We start from the raw sequence: 20,001 nt of genomic DNA, 5'->3' as shown, positions 1-20,001 counted from the left end.
ACTCTACTCTTTTGATGTTGGTTTTGAAAAACCCTCATTGGCCAAACTGGCATTCATTGTCATTTTCTTTCCATCGTCATTAGTTTGCATGTGTTTGTAAGGGATTGTGCTTCTATTGATCTTCAAGAGAATATTGAGTTTAAGACATTGTAGTGACTGGATTAGCTGCTTTTCACTATAGGCCCTAAGGATAGTGTGTCAGTTGTTATTTACAAGCCTTCAAATGAAGTGCTTACAGGTTTCAACAGGCTAGGTTTTTAATTTGCAGGGATATCAATCTCTGTAGCTATAATCTATCCAACTGCATAATGCACTTTTGCTGGAAAACAATGGCATACAATGTAAAAGATTAATGATTGGATTAACATTTTTGACCCATCTTTACTGATGTTCCTAGGACTATAACAAATTGAATAGAACTTATAGTATACCATAATTTTTTATTTATTTTTTATTTTTCCCCTTTTTCTCCCAATTTGGAATGCCCAATTCCCAATGTGTTTTTAAGTCCTCGTGGTGGCGTGGTGAATCGCCTCAGTCTGGGTGGCGGAGCATGAATCCCAGTTGCCTCCGCGTATGAGACCGTCAAACCGCGCATCTTATCACGTGGCTTGTTGAGCGCGTTGCCACGGAGACATAGCGCATGTGGAGGCTTCACGCCATCCACCGCGGCAACCACGCTCAACTTACCACGCGCCCCACTGAGAACGAACCACATTATAGCGATCATGAGGAGGTTACCCCATGTGACTCTACCCTCCCTAGCAACCGGGCCAATTTGGTTGCTTAGGAGACCTGGCTGGAGTCACTCCGCATGCCCTGGGATTTTAACTAGCGAACTCCAGGGGTGGTAGCCAGCGTCTTTTCCACTGAGCTACCCAGACCCCATAGTATACCATAATTATGTTTCTCTGCTATAATTTGGGTTTAACCTCCTGAGACTCTAGCGTGACTGCTGTGTGGATTTTCCATTTCCTTTTTGATTTGTTACTAGTAGCACATAATAAACAAGACATTTGTTTTGTTATTTTTTCTACAGCAAATAGTTTTCCTAAAACTTGATATCCACATATGTGGGCAATGGGACAATTGTGAAATTGTAAATGATACCAAGCTATGGAAAGTTCGATTTTTATTTTTTTATTTGTTTATTTTTATTTTTTTTTATTAATTTATTTTTTTTCTTCAACGAATTGTTAATGTTTCCAGGAGTGTTGGTATGTCATGCTTTTGAGACAATACAGAAATTACATCTGATTTTCTGTAAAGCTGAATAAATAATTCTGACTCAAAGTAATGGACAGCATCGTCCAATCAATGCCAGTCATGTTAAAATAAAATTTTGCTTGGAAAAATTCTGAATCTATGTACTGAATTCCATTGTCCCATGTCTGCTAAACATGTTGAGTGGTTCAAACATCATCTGCAGCCTGAAACTGTACTTTAAATAGGTTTGGATTGAATGCACGTTGCTGCATAGAGAGCTATAGGATGCTCCCTATTTAGTGAATGACTTAACCTCCAGTGTGCTCTCGGTCTCCACTGGTCTCAGAACAGTTCAGAATGTATCTTATTTTCATCCTAACTCCATAAATCCTCTGAAAGCAACATATTTCAGCTTTTGGATGAACCCATTGATTCTCAGTTTGAAAATGCACAGTAAATGTATAGGAATGCATTTACCTATGTTAATGAATTGAACCGTATTGTACTGTGAAAACAAAATAAAATACACCAAAATGTATTTTAAAATTAAGCAAAATAACCCACAGATTTGTTCATGTGGAAAGTTATTTAAAATATCTAACTTGTTTTTTCAACTTTTGAGGGAATAATGTCCCATAATACACGAAAGTGGACATCATGTTTATCAGCACGCTTACGCACGAAAAATGAATGGATTTTTTAAAGTGGCATATCAAACAAAACTAGAGACGGTACTCTTTACACCCAAACAGGTTTCAATGAAAAAACTTTTGTTAATTCTGCGCCCGTAGAAGTGCTTTACGGAAATCAATGTCATGTTGTTGTGTCACGTGACTCGGAGCGCCAGAAGTTTAAGCCTTAAATGACAGTGTAAAGTGTTGTGAACAGGATTTAGTCATTTTAAATAAAAAAAAATTATGAGTTGTGTTTAGCGAAGCCAAAATACAACATACACGCATGTGTACGCAGGGTTGCACGAGGTTAAATCGGTAGAATTTGCAAAAACAATATTCAAAAAATCAAAGATAACCCAATGTTTAAGTTTACAAGACATAAAAATGCAGGTAAATGACCTAGAAATGTAGGATGTAAAGATACCACAGCCTGATGGGGCAAGTGAGAGTTCCTGCAACTGGCCCTGAGGGCCGAAAGTCTCTCACATTGGCATCGGACCATCGCTCTGTCCTTATTGTTGAGTCCTGGACTCCTTGTGGAGTTTTCGAGGATTTACAGAGACAGGGATTCCTGGTTAGTCAATGAGTTTGTTACATGATCAGCAGCACCACAACATGCTCTCGTATATTTGTGTCATGTTTGCGCGCATGTGTAATGTGTGTTTGGCCGCATGCATTCCACAGATCTGTTACGACATACTTAAGCTGGTTAAATTTACTATGAGACAACACCCCCACAAATACAACCTAAAGAGAGAAAATGACTCAGGTGAATTTTTAAGGTGGAGATGTCTCCCTTATTCATCCCTCCAGAATGTTCCCAAACATCTGTGATATTCTCCTTTATCCATGTCACCCACCTGACAGTGGTAGAGCTTATTCAGTTACAACTGGACTTTATTGTTCATTAACTTGAACATGTCTTAAGTTGAAAACAGATTCACTCTGACTAGAAGAACAACACTCATTCTGGTCTCAATTCATAACAGTTAAAAAGTGCACCACCATGACTCAGCACTACAGATGTGTGTTAACGTTTCAGTTTTTCTCACCATTAGGTAAAAGCACACTTGTCTTTTGGAGATAAAGAACTAGAACTGGTAAATGTTTAGAAAGGTCAAAAGTTTGATGATTACATGTTTAGGCTTTGGTGTCAGCAACATTGCATGCATTGGATCCAGTGAATTCGGGTTTTGGTGTAGAAAATCAACATCTTCATGTTGTCTGAGAGCTAATTCCCAACATTGGGGCATTTTGTCATGGCACATTTTTTTTATTCCATCTACACAGAATATAGGTCAGGAACGCTGTCATGTGACTGCAGTCTGAGATAACTGGGGAAAAAATTTAGTGGTTGTAAAAAAAAAAAAAAAACCACACAATAGTAGGTCAGTATTCCATTTTGATCAAACTAGTTAAGGTCAGGTACTTATTCAGTTCACGAGTCCTTTTTATGCTTCAAATGGACTCTTAAGCAAACTAATTAAGAGCTTTTACTGAAATATGATACTGAAAAACCTGTTGAGAAGAATAATGCTCATTGTATACAAAAAGACAACTGACTCTGCATTTAATGTTTGACCCAAGGGCGTAGCCAGGAAATTACTTTTGGGTGGGCCTAAAAAAAAATTGATGGGCCAAGTTTTTGCCCAAATTGCTGCTTTTTTTATTATTTTTTATCAAATTTTCCGTAGCAACAGGGAAGCGGCACATATAAACAGTTCTTTTACACTTTCAGAGATTAGAATTTATGCATTTTTTAAAACTGTTTTATAAATATATAATTTAAAGTATAATCTCTAATATTCTGGGTGGGCCTGATTCTAATTTGGGTGGGCCCATGCCCACCACAGCCCACCCTTGGCTATGCCACTGGTTTGACCACAGGTTGTTGATTGATTGTTTGCGTTTGCTGCAGGGAAAGAGATGTTATGGGCTGTGATTTGTTTCCTTGTAATTTATCTAATGACATTAAATAATATGCCACCTTATGTCTCCTCCTTCCCTTATCATTCAGATTGTGTCATCAGTCATCTTTCATCAATTTCTGATCTTCCATTAATTAACTAATAGCCAAATAGCTAAGTAATGCAAACAAAAATTCTGCCATTAACACACAAATTTAGTCTGTAAACATCAAAATAATTAATATTTCAGCAATATTAGAAAATAACAATAGATTTGAAAAAAAGAAGCATTACAATTGGCATACGCTGTGCTTGAGATGCTCTTGAAGGTGAACTTGACCTTTAGCTTCTACATTCCAGAAATGGGTGGGTGAGGTTTCAGGTGGGGATTGGTCCGCCACATTTGACTGCAAATTGCATTCAGGTCTGGCATTCTGGTATGGAACAGCCACTTATCACAATCCAATCAATTCCTGATAAAGTCCAACAGTCTCTTTTGTATGAGATGGCAAAATTGTAATATCGTACGATTTTTATTTGAATACTGACCAACCAATCAACATACAGAATTTAAAATCAATACAATACAGGCATCAAATTTTAGCTAGCCACCTCCTATCATGTATTTTAAGAAAGCAAATGTCTGTGAACAAATTTGGTTACTCATTGCGTATTTATATATGCAGAACAAATGACAGATGTACGACAATAACATGTATGCTTCTGTATCATTAGTCTTGTTCCAAACCCCAATTTTTCTTCCGTGGAACACAAGTTATTTTCATGATAATGTTTAGGGTTGGGCAAGGGGTTAGATGTTATGGTTAGGTTTGGGTTAAGGGTAAGAATTAGGAACAATCATTACAACGTTTGTTCAAAACCCCAATGTTTCTCTCTCTGCCATGGTACACAACAGTGATTTTCCTATTAAAATTATAGTTAGGTTTAGGTTTGGGCTAGGGTTTAAACTTAGGAAAAAGTGTGATAACATTGTTCATTGGTATCATTTATATTTTTTCTATGGGAGGAATAGTCATACGTTTTTGTACGAGCCATCTCGAATATTCGATTTCTGATTATTACAACTTGTCCTGAGGCTGGGTATATAAAGTCCTGCCCTCATTTTTTTCTTGTTGAATATCTTGTTTCACTCAGAAATATGTCACATTGCAGAAGTAAAATGAGTTGCGAATGCAGTTTCATGTTGACTTGAAAGTGACGCAGAGCAGTACGAGCAGCGGGTGAAGTGTTTTGATACCGCTCTTATATAATGCCTTTGAATCTGTTCTTATTCTGTCAAAAAAAAGAAAGAAATTTGACAGCATATTTTCTGTTCTAAATCAGATTTCCTTTGAGAAAGTGTGCTACTTTTGACATTTTTTATTTATGCCTTCAAACTTGCATTAATCTGTTTCCCACAGACTGGTTTATTTCATGTACAGTGGAATTTAGACAGAAGTATAAAACATCCTTTGCTGCTTTTACACTGCTCACTAAATTGTTGCATTTGTTGCCTTTTTAGAACAAGGACTGGGACCAAGCTGTCACATTTTTGCCAGCGTCAGACAATAAAAAGCTGGAGAAGAAAAGGGGTCCTGGGAAGGTTGGGATCATTGTTGGCCTGGTGATCTTGGCGGCCATTTTGGCTTTGATAATTGGGCTTGTGGTCTGGCATTTCCACTGTAAGTCAGCACCTCACTGCATTCATCCAGTTACAGAAGGTCTAGCAACAGTCATGGTAAAGTTGAACATGTGTTTGTTCATATCCCCTTCTTTCTCAATGTGCAATCTGCAGTCCGTAAGGATTTGAGGTTACAGAAGATTTACACCGGCTCCGTTAGAATAACCAATCAAGATTTTGTGGATGCGTATGAAAATCCGGAGAGTAACGAGTTTAAAAGCTTGGCAAACCAAGTGATGGCTCAGGTGAGAATTGAAGTTGTTTACATTTTAGTTTGCCTGAATCAAACTGCTTTGTTTATGGTTTTTGATTTTGAATTTTTTCTTTTTCAGCTGAAATCAATGTACTCTGAGTCTTCACAACTGGTGAAATATTATGTGGGATCCAAAGTTCTTGCCTTCAGGTACAGTTGCATTTGGCCAAACACAACACAAACAAGCCTATTCACAACTATTCATTAGAGGTAGACCGATATATGGATTTTACTGTTAAATCAGTGCTGGTAGTTGCTTTTTGGAAGTATTGGTTATAGGAAATTTTTTTTTTTTTATTATTCCTCTCTATTCCTCTTTGGCTGTTGCTGGAGGAGTCTAGTTAGACCGGTTTGGTTCTGCAGTGTAACCGCGGCCTCTATAAGTTAAATAAAAGCAATCACATGGGGATTTGTTGTATCTAAATCTTTCATCATTGACGGTATTCATCCATATTTTTATCCTCACTTCAGTGCATATTTTATTTTGAATAGATAATCAAGTGTTCTAAATTCAAGGGAGGGCATGCAAAGAAAAATGCGACTATATGGAAATGTTCCCTGTCACACATTGTGTCTCAAATTCATATCTTTTGAATAATAAAAAACCTTATTCCTCATTAAACTCCATTTAGAGAAATATATACACAAAATCATCTGGTGGATATACTGTAAAGGCTATTAAAAGCTTAATTTAGGTAAATTCTTAAATATAGAGCACTGTGAAGGAGCCAAGACTCCAAGTAATTTTTATCTAAAAAAAAAAAACTCAGCTTATTAATCGGTTCCACGACCTTAGTTATCAATATCGTGAAAACTCACCATTGGTTGAACTCTAATATTAATGCTACCTAACAGTCACTGAAATGGGTGTCCTGGAAAGATCGCACCTGTATCCGCAGGTTGCGTGGCCACTGATTTATAAAATAGAACTGGATTGCTGATGATGTCATAACATTGAAGCCACTGCACCACCAAATTTCTATGCCCAAACATTCCAGTGTGCCTATTGATTTAATAGGAAATTTTTTCATTTCAATGAGTTAATAATAGTCATTCAACCACCACTTGTATATCTGAAATCTGCCAGTAAAACTTTACAATGCAAACTTCCTACATGTGTAATTGTTTATTTATTTAGAGTAAGGAATTTTTCCTGCTTCATAAAAGCCTGAGCAAGACTATCTGTATCATAAAGTAGCTCTGACTAACTACAGTAGCGACAGATCAAGCTAAATGTAAACAAGCTTACTGGAACTGAGGTAAGATACAGACATTTTTAGACATATGTATTGCAAACATCGAAGTGTTCGTTCTAAGTTACTTTTGCGTAAATTGTTTCATTTAAAAGTGCCTTTTTCTCACTGACTTGAGAGCATGCATTCTCTCTCTCTTTCTTTCTATCACACACACAGCAGGCATACTGACAGAGAGAGGGAGATAAGTCACACAAAGATGGATAAAATTAAACTGATACATTAGGTTTAAATGTTTTTTAAGTGACAAATACACACACGATTATACAGTATGACATGTATCTATGACTAAAGAGAGCTTGTGATGCATTTAAACTTTTATTTAATTTGCTTATTATATTCATAAAGTTTTTTGCTTATGGAACATTGTGATGTAGTCTGCCATAATCAGTTATGCAACCTTATTCACTATTCACAAGTCTTCAGTAGTGTGTGAACTTCACCTAACCACAGCTTAAAGTGTTAGTTCACCCAAAAATGAAAATCCTCTCATCATTTACTCACCCTCATGCCATCACAGATGTGTATGTGATTGTTTCTTCAGCAGAGCACAAAGATTTGTAGAAGAATATCTCAGCTATGTTGGTTCAGATTATGCAAGTGGACGGTGATCAGCACTTTAAAGCTCCAAAAAGCACAGACAGTCATAGTAAAAGTAATCCATATGATTCCAGTGGTTAAATTAATGTCTTCTAAAGCTAAACGTTTGCTTTGGGTGAGAAACAGGATCAATATTTAAAGAGTTCATGACATACTCTTAATTGTTTTATATAATATATTATCTTCCCTGAGGTCCACTGATTAAGGTAGTAAAGTTTGTTTTGCACCAAAACAGTCATAGTTTAGTAATATATGATAATTTTCCACCCTGTCTCTGGCCCTCTGTCTGAAACAATTGGTTTTGTCCTAAGCGCCTCCATAAAGCTTCAATGTAAATGCCCACAGTCATGATTGGCTAACATCGTGCAGCCCCTCAAATACAGCCATATTTGAAAATCAATCCAAAGAGAATGAACAAGCTCCACAACATTTATAAAACAAAATTTCAGGGTTTACACATAACACACATCCAACACATTGAATCCAAATATATTAAACTATTCACTCAAGCACATCTGCACATAAAATCTCAAACAGTCATGACATTTGAAACATTCATGAATGAAACTGGTTACTTATGGTTTTGCGGTCAGGTTCAAAAATGTTTAAAACTGCCCCATCCTTCAGTAACAGTTCCATTGAAAAGCTTGAATCATATTATGGCTGGTTCACAAGCAATCCACGCTGATATGAGCTGAAAAAATACACATACATAGACCAAAATACAGTGAAACAAGACGCGCACACACATACTGTAAAGTATCATCTTGCGCTGAGCTGGAAATGCATCAAACGGTCAAAGACATCCATCTAGTACATGTTTACATACACCAAAAATAATAAAAAAAAAAAGCACAGATGGGCGCAAGAAGGTGTCCAGGACGTCTGATAAAACAGAATGGGGTCTCTTTTTCATAGTTGTAACTTGACACAGCATCTTTTAAAAACAGTGGCAGATACATGACAACGGTCAAAGACGTCTCTCTAGTGCATGTTTATAAAAAAAAAAATTCAAAATAGTCCAGATGGGTCCCCTTTAGTGTTTAGGAATAGTTAGTAGGCCACACTAGGCCTGACCGTCCTGCTCTCTCTCTGTTTCCGAACTGAAGCACTAGTGGGCGGGGCCAAGGGTGGGATGATATAAAGTATGCGTTGATGTTGTTGCCGTAGAGGCAGTCATGAATTAATGGGCCCACAAGTGACATAGGGTAGCCGCAAAAGTAGAGAACGAGGCGTTTTTGCAGCTTGGTTTCAATAAATGCTTTTACTGCATTGAGGATTAATTTTAAGTTCTGAAATTTACAGTATGTTTTTATAGTAGAAAGACCTCTTATATGTCAAAATATTAAGGAAATTTTGATTCCCCATGATATGACTGCTCTAAATTCTTTACACTATAACTGTTTACTTCTGTGTTGCTCTCCAAAGTGCGTCCACGAGGGGTGCAGTTTGATTTTTTTTTTTTTTTACAAGAGAACGCAGTTCACAAGCTTCATTGGTTTTGCTTTCTTTTGAACATGCCAGCGTGCTTACATCATGTGAAAGGCAGCGTGAACCGAGTCCCCTCGTGGACGCACTTTGGAGAGCAACTCAGAAGTAAACAATTATATTGAAAAGAACTTAAATATTGATCTGTTTCTCACCCAAAACAGTCGTACACTTTAAAAGACATTAATTTAACCACTGGAGTTGGATTATTTTATTACGATCGTCTTTGCTTTTTGGAGCTTTTAAGCGCTGACCACTTGCATTGTATGGACCTACAGAGCTCAGATATTCTTCTAAAAAAATCTTCATTTGTATTTAGCAGAAGAAAGTCAGACAAATCTGGGATGGCATGAGGGTGAGTAAATGATCAGAGAATTTTTATTATTGGGTGAACTGTTCCTTGAACACACTAGGACAATGTGACCTGGCGACTTTGAGTTATTGCTATTTTCAAGTAGGGCTGGGTATCGCCTGATACACGTCACGGTTCGATATATTGCGATACATCACGATATCATAGTTTGATTCAATTATGTATCAATTCCAATTTCAATTCCAATTCATTTGTGTATATTTCAGTTATATACTGATGTCTGATGAAGAGCATGTTGCACGAAACATCACGTTTTTGTCTCTTCTTTGTGAGCATCATTTGTGATTTGGAAGTAACAGTGTGCCAAATTTGTTGTGTGTTAACATGATATGAATATACAAACAGTTGAATATAAATATTGATATGTGGTTCTAAACTATCGATATAAAATCATTAGAAAAAGCATTGCAATAAATCAATATTTGATTGTATTGACACAGCCCTATTTTTAAGAGGAAATTATAAAATCATAGCGGGCTTAGAAAGGACATATTATACTTTTGCACGAACATGGTACACATATACAGCACAGTATATTGCTAATAGAATAATTTGACCCACATTATCTCACTCCTCTGGCTCTCTGCCTTGACCTTCTCACCTCAATCTAGGCTTGAAACTTTTCCATTTACTTCACTAGACAAGACAACATATTAATTAATGTTAGACTTAGATCTGTGTACTCTGATATATTTAGATGTGTATTTCTGTACTTTTGCAGTTATTCAGTATTCATTTTATTTTATTTTTACAAATTAAAGTTTGTTATTCCTTCTACAACAACAACTGATGCTTTGCTGGTGAATGGGCCACTTCAGCTTCTTGATTTCCCGCAGCGCTTCGGCAGGATTTTTGTATTTTGAGTTGTATTTTGCACAACCGCTTCCCAGTGGGTAGTGGCACATTACATGTTGTAATGAATTACAAAGATTGCAAAAAGATTACAGCGCTCATTGCACATGCAAGAGACGCTCACACTTTTCAATAAAGAGCTTTCCCTCTTCAAATCCTCACATTGTGCGCAACCGCTTCCCAATGGTGAGCGGCACAATATATCATGTTATGAACATACCAAATTGCCCTCTGACCCGTTACATGCTAAAAAACAATCGAACATGGTTCTATAATCCAATTTGCACGTCGGCCGCCCCATTTCAATGGTGTTTTGTCTTCCATGGTTTCTGGAGATGGTAGAAATACTGGACGGGCCTCCATGGGAAATACAGCTGAAGAAAGATCTCTCTCAAACACAAGGCACGGTTTGGCATCCCCAGCCAGAGCTGCTAAGCCTACACATGTTCTTTGAACGGAACGCGCTAAACGCGCCAGAACTGACGCATTCAGTCATGAACACTATTTTACAGGCCCGAGTGCCATCCACGAGACACCTCTATGTGCTAAAATGGGATGTGTTCACTGATTGGTGTCTTTCACATGGCAAAGACCCAGTAAACTGCCCCATACATGAAATTCTCATATTTCTTCAAGAGTGATTAGACGCAGGACTCACTCCATCAACGCTCAAAGTTTATGTGGTGACTATATTTGCATATACCACACCTGAAGCTGGCGCCACTATAGGCAAGCATGATTTAATCATAAAGTTCCTTAGAGGAGCAAGATGATTAAATCCACCTCGACTGGCTACAGTCCCGACTTGGGACCTAACTTTGATCCTAAAAGCGCTCGCAGGGCCCACCTTCGAGCCTTTGCACTCTGTTGATTTGAGCATGCTCTCTATTAAGACCGCACTACGGCTGGCTCTGGCCTCAGTAAAACGGGTTTGTGACTTACATGCACTATCAAATGACAATTCATGTCTGGAGTTTGGTCCTGGTCTTTCAAAGCCACTGTCAAAACCAGAAAAGGCTATGTACCCAAGGTTCTAACCACACCCTTCAGAGCACAGGTGTTTCACCTTCAAGCCTCCTTCCCTCCACCATTTAATTCGGATGAGGAACAATACTTGCATTTGGGCCCTGTGCAGTCGCTAAACACATACGTTGAGCGCACCCGCCAGTTCAGACTGTCTGATCAGCTCTTTGTGTGCTATGGAGGACGCATGAAAGGAATGTCTCCAAGCAAAGACTTTCTCATTACCCTGGCTTACGAGTTGCAGGGTAAGATTTGGTGTTAAGGCACACTCAACTAGAGGCATGGCCTCCTCATGGGCATTGATTAACGGTGTCTTTACAAGACATACGTTTTAAAGCAGGATGGTCTTCTCAAAACACATTCGCAAGGTTTTACAGCCTAGACGTAATGTCTCACTATTCACATGTCCTCTCTGTTTAGAGCGCTTGCTATTTCGTTTGCCAAACATATACTTATGCCCCTCCCTTTAAGTACGGGCTCCCCATCATTTTACACAACCGCCTGCATTCATGGCGTTGTAATTTACCATAAAGTCACAAGCATATTCATGCAATCCCGACTGGGTTCATGAAGGGGTTAATCCATACTATATGACCATAGTTCATATATATTCTGAGTTTTCCCTTCCTGGCTGACCATGAGGGTCATTCACTTGCGGCATACTCATGTCGGTGAGTCATGTTTCCCTTCTGGGTATTGTTCCCCATTTGCGTTAGCAGAATGCAATGTCAGGTGTTGAGTTGTTGGGGAACCTCTCGGTTACATACGTAACCTTAGTTCCCTGAGACAAAGGGAATGAGACACTGCGAATGCAAGTCACACTACAAGACTCAGAGTTCTTTGAGGTGAGTCAGAAAATTCTGAGGAATGGTGTTTGCATGCCTGCCCTTATAGCGGATAGCTTTGCGCCTAAAAGGGCGGGGCTCAAACATCATAGCCAATATTAGAATATTGGCGTTATTGTAGAGAGGTTTTAACTAGGTCGTGTAGAAGGACACTCACCATATGCATTTGCAGAATGCAATGTCTTGTTTTCATCATCTCAGGGAACCAAGGTTACATACCCAAGACGTTTCCGGGTTCTTACGAGCAGCAGATTTCAATGGTGGAAATAGGCAGCACTGCAGTTTAAATAATCTTAAGCTTTATAGAATGTAAAAATGTATTTTAATGTTAATAGAAGTTATTATAAAGGAATATCTAAGGTTTACAGTGAAGAAAGTATGTGGGTTCTTTTCTGAAATATTGGCAAAACAAGTTTAAACTTGGTTCAATGAGCCTGTATGATTATGTCGGACATGTAACAGGTTGATGAATACACATCCTCACATGTTTAACACACTTCTAAAGCCTAAGAAATGTGATGTATAAAAATAAAAACTACCACTAGACATGCAATATGTGTCTTTACTGCTTAAATAATTAACCCACATACAATAAATCATATTTTACTTCAATATGATCATATTCCATATCAAAACTTAATAACAGCCATTTCGATTGAACAATATTATTTACTGAAAACAAAATAAATGCAAAGACATCATTTATTTTTATTCACTTGTCCTTTCACAAACAGTAGTCCATGTGCTGTGGTGGTGGAGACGGGTCCCGCTTCTCCCGTTATATCTTATGTGGTGGTCTTGATCATGTAAGATCATCGTTAGATCATATTTGACCTCATATCTGTCACAGTGACAGCACTTTTGAAATTAAAAACAGCCGTTTGTGATCAGAGAGAGGGTGATTTCTTTGTAAAAAAAAAAAAAAAAGTTATTGTCCACCAACAGCTGCTGTGGGTCAGTTGTGTCAAATAGAGGAGATGCGATAACAATGACGGTGACCCGTGAAGTGTCATCATTTATGTAAAATTCAGAGTTTTCCTGTTGCAGTGATCTGGTAGAAATGTAAAGAAGCCCTAATCTCCAATAATCTGTAGGAAACAGGGTGTTTCATCAACACAAACAGCACTTTTTGGGCAGTTTCAGCGCAATTTGAGTGAAGCGCCCATAGACAGCAGTTCTTTTCTGGGCTACAAAAGAACCCGGAAGGGGCGGGGCAGAGCGTTTGTTTGTAAACAGTAACTTCATCTTGGCCGTATACCTTACTATTACAGCTTCTTTGAATGTTGCTTGTTTGTGCTGTTTTTTTAAGAAGCTCTCTCTCTTTCTATCTCTCTCTCTCACTCTCTCTCTCTCTCTCTCTCTCTCCCTGCAGTGAGGGCAGTGTAATAGCTTACTACGAGTCAGAGTTTAATGTTCCTGTGGGGCAGGAAGCTGCAGTGGATCAGGCTGTGATCAACTTGAGTGAGATGTATAACACCAATAAACAACGGCGTCTTGTGGATAAACCTGGTGTCCTAGTATTCGACCGCGTCATCTCTTCAGGTGTGATATAAATCTATGCATCCATTACACTCTTTGGATTGATTGGTCAATTGCATGAAAACATGTCTTGGTCACATTTCACCCTGAAATCCTAAAATAAGAAGTGAAGTTTTGCACAAAGAAAACAAAACCTAGGACCATTACTTTCTTTCTTTTTTTTCTTTTTTTTTTTTTTTTTTTACATTCACATTTGACATTCTTTTCATGACAATTAAGCACAACCCCCATTAAGTTTCTCATTATTGTCAATGTTGATTTTATTTATCTCAATTTAAATCACCATAAATGGCAGAAAAATATTACAAATATTTAAAATGTTAATATATATATATACACACAGGTGCATCTCAATAAATTAGAATGTCGTGGAAAAGTTCATTTATTTCAGTAATTCAACTCAAATTGTGAAACTCGTGTATTAAATAAATTCAGTGCACACAGACTGAAGTAGTTTAAGTCTTTTGTTCTTTTAATTGTGATGATTTTGGCTCACATTTAACAAAAACCCACCAATTCACTATCTCAAAAAATTAGAATACATCATAAGACCAATAAAAAAAACATTTTTAGTGAATTGTTGGCCTTCTGGAAAGTATGTTCATTTACTGTATATGTACTCAATACTTGGTAGGGGCTCCTTTTGCTTTAATTACTGCCTCAATTCTGCGTGGCATGGAGGTGATCAGTTTGTGGCACTGCTGAGGTGGTATGGAAGCCCAGGTTTCTTTGACAGTGGCCTTCGGCTCATCTGCATTTTTTGGTCTCTTGTTTCTCATTTTCCTCTTGACAATACCCCATAGATTCTCTATGGGGTTCAGGTCTGGTGAGTTTGCTGGCCAGTCAAGCACACCAACACCATGGTCATTTAACCAACTTTTGGTGCTTTTGGCAGTGTGGGCAGGTGCCAAATCCTGCTGGAAAATGAAATCAGCATCTTTAAAAAGCTGGTCAGCAGAAGGAAGCCTGAAGTGCTCCAAAATTTCTTGGTAAACGGGTGCAGTGATTTTGGTTTTCAAACAACACAATGGACCAACACCAGCAGATGACATTGCACCCCAAATCATCACAGACTGTGGAAACTTAACACTGGACTTCAAGCAACTTGGGCTATGAGCTTCTCCACCCTTCCTCCAGACTCTAGGACCTTGGTTTCCAAATGAAATACAAAACTTGCTCTCATCTGAAAAGAGGACTTTGGACCACTGGGCAACAGTCCAGTTCTTCTTCTCCTTAGCCCAGGTAAGACGCCTCTGACGTTGTCTGTGGTTCAGGAGTGGCTTAACAAGAGGAATACGACAACTGTAGCCAAATTCCTTGACACGTCTGTGTGTGGTGGCTCTTGATGCCTTGACCCCAGCCTCAGTCCATTCCTTGTGAAGTTCACCAAAATTCTTGAATCGATTTTGCTGGACAATCATAAGGCTGCGGTTCTCTCGGTTGGTTGTGCATCTTTTTCTTCAACACTTTTTCCTTCCACTCAACTTTCTGTTAACATGCTTGGATACAGCACTCTGTGAACAGCCAGCTTCTTTGGCAATGAATGTTTGTGGCTTACCCTCCTTGTGAAGGGTGTCAATGATTGTCTGCTGGACAACTGTCAGATCAGCAGTCTTCCCCATGATTGTGTAGCCTAGTGAACCAAACTGAGAGACCATTTTGAAGGCTCAGGAAACCTTTGCAGGTGTTGAGTTGATTAGCTGATTGACATGTCAAAATATTCTAATTTTTTGAGATAGTGAATTGGTGGGTTTTTGTTAAATGTGAGCCAAAATCATCACAATTAAAAGAACCAAAGACTTAAACTACTTCAGTCTGTGTGCACTGAATTTATTTAATACACGAGTTTCACAATTTGAGTTGAATTACTGAAATAAATGAACTTTTCCACGACATTCTAATTTATTGAGATGCACCTGTATATATATATATTTAAGCAATATCACACTTGCAATCATGCTATATGGCCCTACATCAGCACTGCTGTGATTCGGCCACAGGCCGAGTGCCATAGCTAATCACAGCAGTGCTGATTTAGGGCCATATAGCATGATTGCAAGTGTGATATTGCTTATATACAACAGTTCAATGAACTGTATTATTTCATAATAAAAATTTTTATGAAAAACTGAGTACGGTCATAAAAACACACTTGTGCATGGAACTACTTTCTTACGTGACGGATCAGAATCTGCCGTTGCTGGTTCAAACCAAATGATGCATCCAAGCCTTCGTTAGTAATTCAAAAATGTCACTTCAGAAATAGTATCAGGGCTTTTGCTGTTTCTGACAAGTTATTGGATAAACAAGGATGGATAGATGGGGGTGTGTGTGTGTGTGTGTGTGTGTGTGTGTGTGTGTGTGTGTGTGTGTGAGAGAGAGATGGAGCATGTGCAATCACCTGTTGCCACTCCCAAGCAGAGATGCTGTCAGCTTTCTGAAAATCAGCTTTCTCAGTGGAAAAATAGCCATCCAAGCAGGGGTATTTCTCCCTATTTCGCGGTAGCCGGTGCACAAGAGTCTTTAACTATAGAAACCGCAAACCCCTCTGCCATTTTTAACAGTACGTCCTCTCTAATGTGGAAAGTCCAGTAAGAGGTAATCACCTTGAGTTTGTGTAATCAATGAACTGTGATGAGCCGTAGTGCTGAAGTTGTTCGTTTAAAGCCGTTTAATTTCCTAGCTTTAGTAGTGTAGTAGTAATACAAGCGATCACGGAGCGCTGTTGTATGTAAACACTGGCTGACGCGGATTCACTTCACATCACCAACTGGCTCATATTACACATAAAAATTATCTTTTGCCACCACCTGCTGGCTAACATATGTAATGTAAAAAAAAATACATGTAAAGAGAGACACAGTAGCTCTTAACACATATACATTGCTCTTACACTTTAGAACCGCACGAACACAAGCGGAGTGATACACACAGTGAAGCATCAGAGTGTTGATGGTGTGAGACACATCAGTGCTCATGGAACGTCTCGTCCAATCAGATCCGAGGACTGGAACTAGAGTGTGTGAGTGTGTGAGTGTGTGAGTGTGTGTGTGACTGGAAAGGTTTTATGAGATTCGCCAAGATACTGACCTCTTGGCAGTATTTTATCAAATAATATCTTCACCCAAAATAGTTTACCCAAAAATGAAAATTATTTGTTATTCCAGACCCATATGTCTGTCTTCCTTCTATAAAACACAAAAGGAGATGTTAGGCAGTATTTTAGTCTCAGTCACTATTCACTTTCATTTTAAAATTGTATGGTGACTGAACATCATTGTGCCTTACCCTCTCCATTAAAATGAGTAATTGATGATGTAATTTTAATGTTTTTGTGAACTGTTCCTTTAATGCCCATGATTCTGAAGCTCAGATGGACCTCTTAAACCTGAAACATTCTTTATATCTGTGTCAATCTTTTACTTCACAGCTCTGGACACACGTATGTCGGCAAAAGGCAGGAGTGAGTAGTCCATTGGTCTCTATTCTCACAAATAATATCAGTTCACACACTGCAAATTCATAAACATGTATCCAGTAATAAATGTGACCTAAGCTGTTTTGTATCTGTTTTCTATATACCCAGAATTAGAGAATTATGCCCAGCACATCAGTAATTCTAAGGATGAGATCATTAAATCACCTGGTTTCCCTGATTCCCCGTATCCTCCAAATACTTTGGTACAGTGGCAGCTGCGGGGTGACCCAGGCCACGTTCTCAAGCTGGCTTTTGACACCTTCAACCTTGAGCAAAACTGTGGAAATGATTTAGTGAGAGTGTATGACTCTTTGGTCGCCATTGACAAACATCTCATGGCAGAGTAAGAGAACACTGTTTAATGTTAGTGATAGTTCACCCAAAAAAGAACTTCTGTCAGTATTTACATACTCATTTACTCAAACCTGTATGACTTTGAGTAAATTATGACATATTTAATGAATTGATATGTGAATTTACATTTTTGAGGAAACTATTCCTTTAAGCGTCTAGGCTGCCCTATGTTTGCAGGGTTAATTTTAGTTTGTAGAACTGCAGAGATCTCACTTAACCCCAGTCTGCACCAAGTCATCTGTCACTTGTTAAATGCTATTGTCTGTCTTTTATCTCTCCCTTTTAAATGTAGTGCCATCTGGTGGCTTTTTATGCCAACATACTGTATTATCATGCTCTTCTGCCATACAAAGGCAACACTCAGTAACTACACAATTTATCAAAATGTAGTTATAACCATTAAATCAGGTCTCTTAGACCATGATCTGTCCTGTCACTGGTGTGTTTGGCTCAAGATTCTGAGAAAACGGATTAAGACTATTTTATAATCTACATTAGCCTAGAGTTACTGTGTTTTGGCTTTGTAGGGCAGTATTGCAGTTTCTTACATTGAAATCTAAAGTTGTGAAATTTCAATTAAATTTTTTTTTTTTTTTTTTTTTTTTCAAACAGGAAATGTGGCTACTATTCTCCCAGCGATCCCCTAACCTTCATCTCATCTCGAAATGTTATTCTGGTCACCTTGATAACCAATGAGGTTGGGAATTATCCTGGCTTCAGAGCCCGTGTCACCCAGATTAAGCAAGATAGCAATGGTAAAGATGATTCCTAGTTGACAGATTCAAAATATACTTAACTAGGTTTAATAGTAAAATATGTTTCACTGTTATATTTATGTTTTTATTGTTCTCTCACTGATTCTTCCCTTTATAGATCTCCAATGTGGTGGTAAATTGACTGGATCCTCTGGTGCATTTACATCACCACACTTTCCCAGTTATTACTCTCCCAATACAACATGCCAGTGGGACATTGAGGTGAGGAACAGAAATTCTCCATTTCCTCTTGTACCAGTTCTGAAACAGTTTGAGTTGTTGTATAAGCACTGATCTGTTTCCTCACTTTTGTCTAAAGGTTCCAGCTGGAAAATTCATTAAGCTGAAATTCCCAAAGTTCTTGGTGTCTACAGGGGAACAGAATTCTTGCCCAGGAGATTATGTAGAGGTGACTGGTAAGAGGTCAGTAATTTTGAGTTTTACACTGACTTGAACTCACAGAATTTGCTATTAATAAACTAATGTTTTGTCATTCAATACAAGGTAAAGGTATATTTCACCAAAAAATAAGAATTCTGTAATCATTTACATAACTTCTTCTGTGGAACACGAAAGGAGGCCTTAACCTTCTGAGACCCGAGTGTGACTGCTGTGTGCATTTACTTTTTGATTTGTAACTAGTTGCACCTACTGTAATAAACATGCAAAAAAAAAAAAAAATTCAAGCAAATGTCCCTTCAACGACTAAGTCTCCTGAACTGAGATCAGTCTGTTTAAATTATTTTAAATTATGCCCTGCATATAGCGATGCCAGAATACAAGGTCCACACATGTGTTCACGGGGTCACACAAGGTTAAGACATGGTCACATTTACCTTTGCAGGGCGAAATTCAATGGGCGAAGAAGGTGTGGGCGGGTATTGAGAGCTTGTGAAACCAGCAAAAAACTAGTTGACAAGGATCTTCTTTTAACGCTGCACTTTATACTCTGGAAGAGTGAAGTTAAAAAAACTCACCACAAAAATAGTATCCTTGTCCATTGTGAATATTCAGTTTAGCTGTGTGCGAAGCACCACCCACACAGAGGCCACTGCTAAACCAAGCAATTTGTATGACTTATTTTGCCTGTGGAATTTCGCTGTGTGAAGGTAAATGTGACCGTGTCTTTAGGCGGAATGTTAGGGACCGACAGCCTCAGTCCTTATTCACTTTCATTGCATATTTCTCCCATACAATGAAAATGAATTAAACATTCTAAAGTCACAAATGTTTCTCTCTTTCAAGCATCTGTAACATGCTGTCGATTACCAAAGATTACCAAACATTTTGACTTGTCCCCCAGTTTGTTAATGAAGAAAATGTCATGCTTACAATAATGCACAGTAACAGGGTTCACATGATGGGAAAGGAGGCAGCGGGAACTGGCAGAACAGTCAACGTAACTTTAATGACATAAATTAACTTAAATCAACTTAAACAAACATAAACACACAGACACGCACACACACAGCGGCCGCGTGTGTCTCTCTCTCTCGAACTGGCGCCTCTTGCTCGTCATTATCCCCCTCCCAGCTGATTAGGACAATTCAGCACTGGGCGTGCGTCCTCACGGCCCGGCCACGCCCTCCTCCTCATCACACTCCTCCACCGCCCGATTCAGGCTGGGGAAACCTCTGGCTTGACATACTCCCCTCCCTTCCTGGAGGGGAGGTGTTGCCCTTTCGGCCGTCCTTCTGCCGGCAGGTCTTCCCCGCCTCTC

General features: G+C 38.6%; 1 protein-coding gene across 3 annotated transcripts in view; it reads left to right on the top strand.

Annotated features, from left to right (window-relative positions):
- LOC127455723 (suppressor of tumorigenicity 14 protein homolog) overlaps window positions 1–20,001 on the top strand; it is a 96,780-nt gene that overhangs the window by 60,600 nt on the left and 16,179 nt on the right. For all 3 annotated transcript variants that reach the window (XM_051723803.1, XM_051723802.1, XM_051723801.1), the window contains 9 exons: window positions 5,310–5,469; window positions 5,583–5,713; window positions 5,801–5,871; window positions 13,528–13,697; window positions 17,125–17,157; window positions 17,281–17,515; window positions 18,139–18,281; window positions 18,400–18,503; window positions 18,601–18,704. In XM_051723803.1, coding sequence (XP_051579763.1) covers window positions 5,310–5,469; window positions 5,583–5,713; window positions 5,801–5,871; window positions 13,528–13,697; window positions 17,125–17,157; window positions 17,281–17,515; window positions 18,139–18,281; window positions 18,400–18,503; window positions 18,601–18,704 — 1,151 coding nt within the window. The remainder of the gene's footprint in view (window positions 1–5,309; window positions 5,470–5,582; window positions 5,714–5,800; window positions 5,872–13,527; window positions 13,698–17,124; window positions 17,158–17,280; window positions 17,516–18,138; window positions 18,282–18,399; window positions 18,504–18,600; window positions 18,705–20,001) is intronic.

The sequence above is a fragment of the Myxocyprinus asiaticus genome, chromosome 18 (genome assembly GCF_019703515.2).
Source record: "Myxocyprinus asiaticus isolate MX2 ecotype Aquarium Trade chromosome 18, UBuf_Myxa_2, whole genome shotgun sequence".
Taxonomy (NCBI): domain Eukaryota; kingdom Metazoa; phylum Chordata; class Actinopteri; order Cypriniformes; family Catostomidae; genus Myxocyprinus; species Myxocyprinus asiaticus.
The sequence above is the reverse complement of the archived record's forward strand: the minus strand, read 5'-3'. Positions and strand labels throughout refer to the sequence as shown.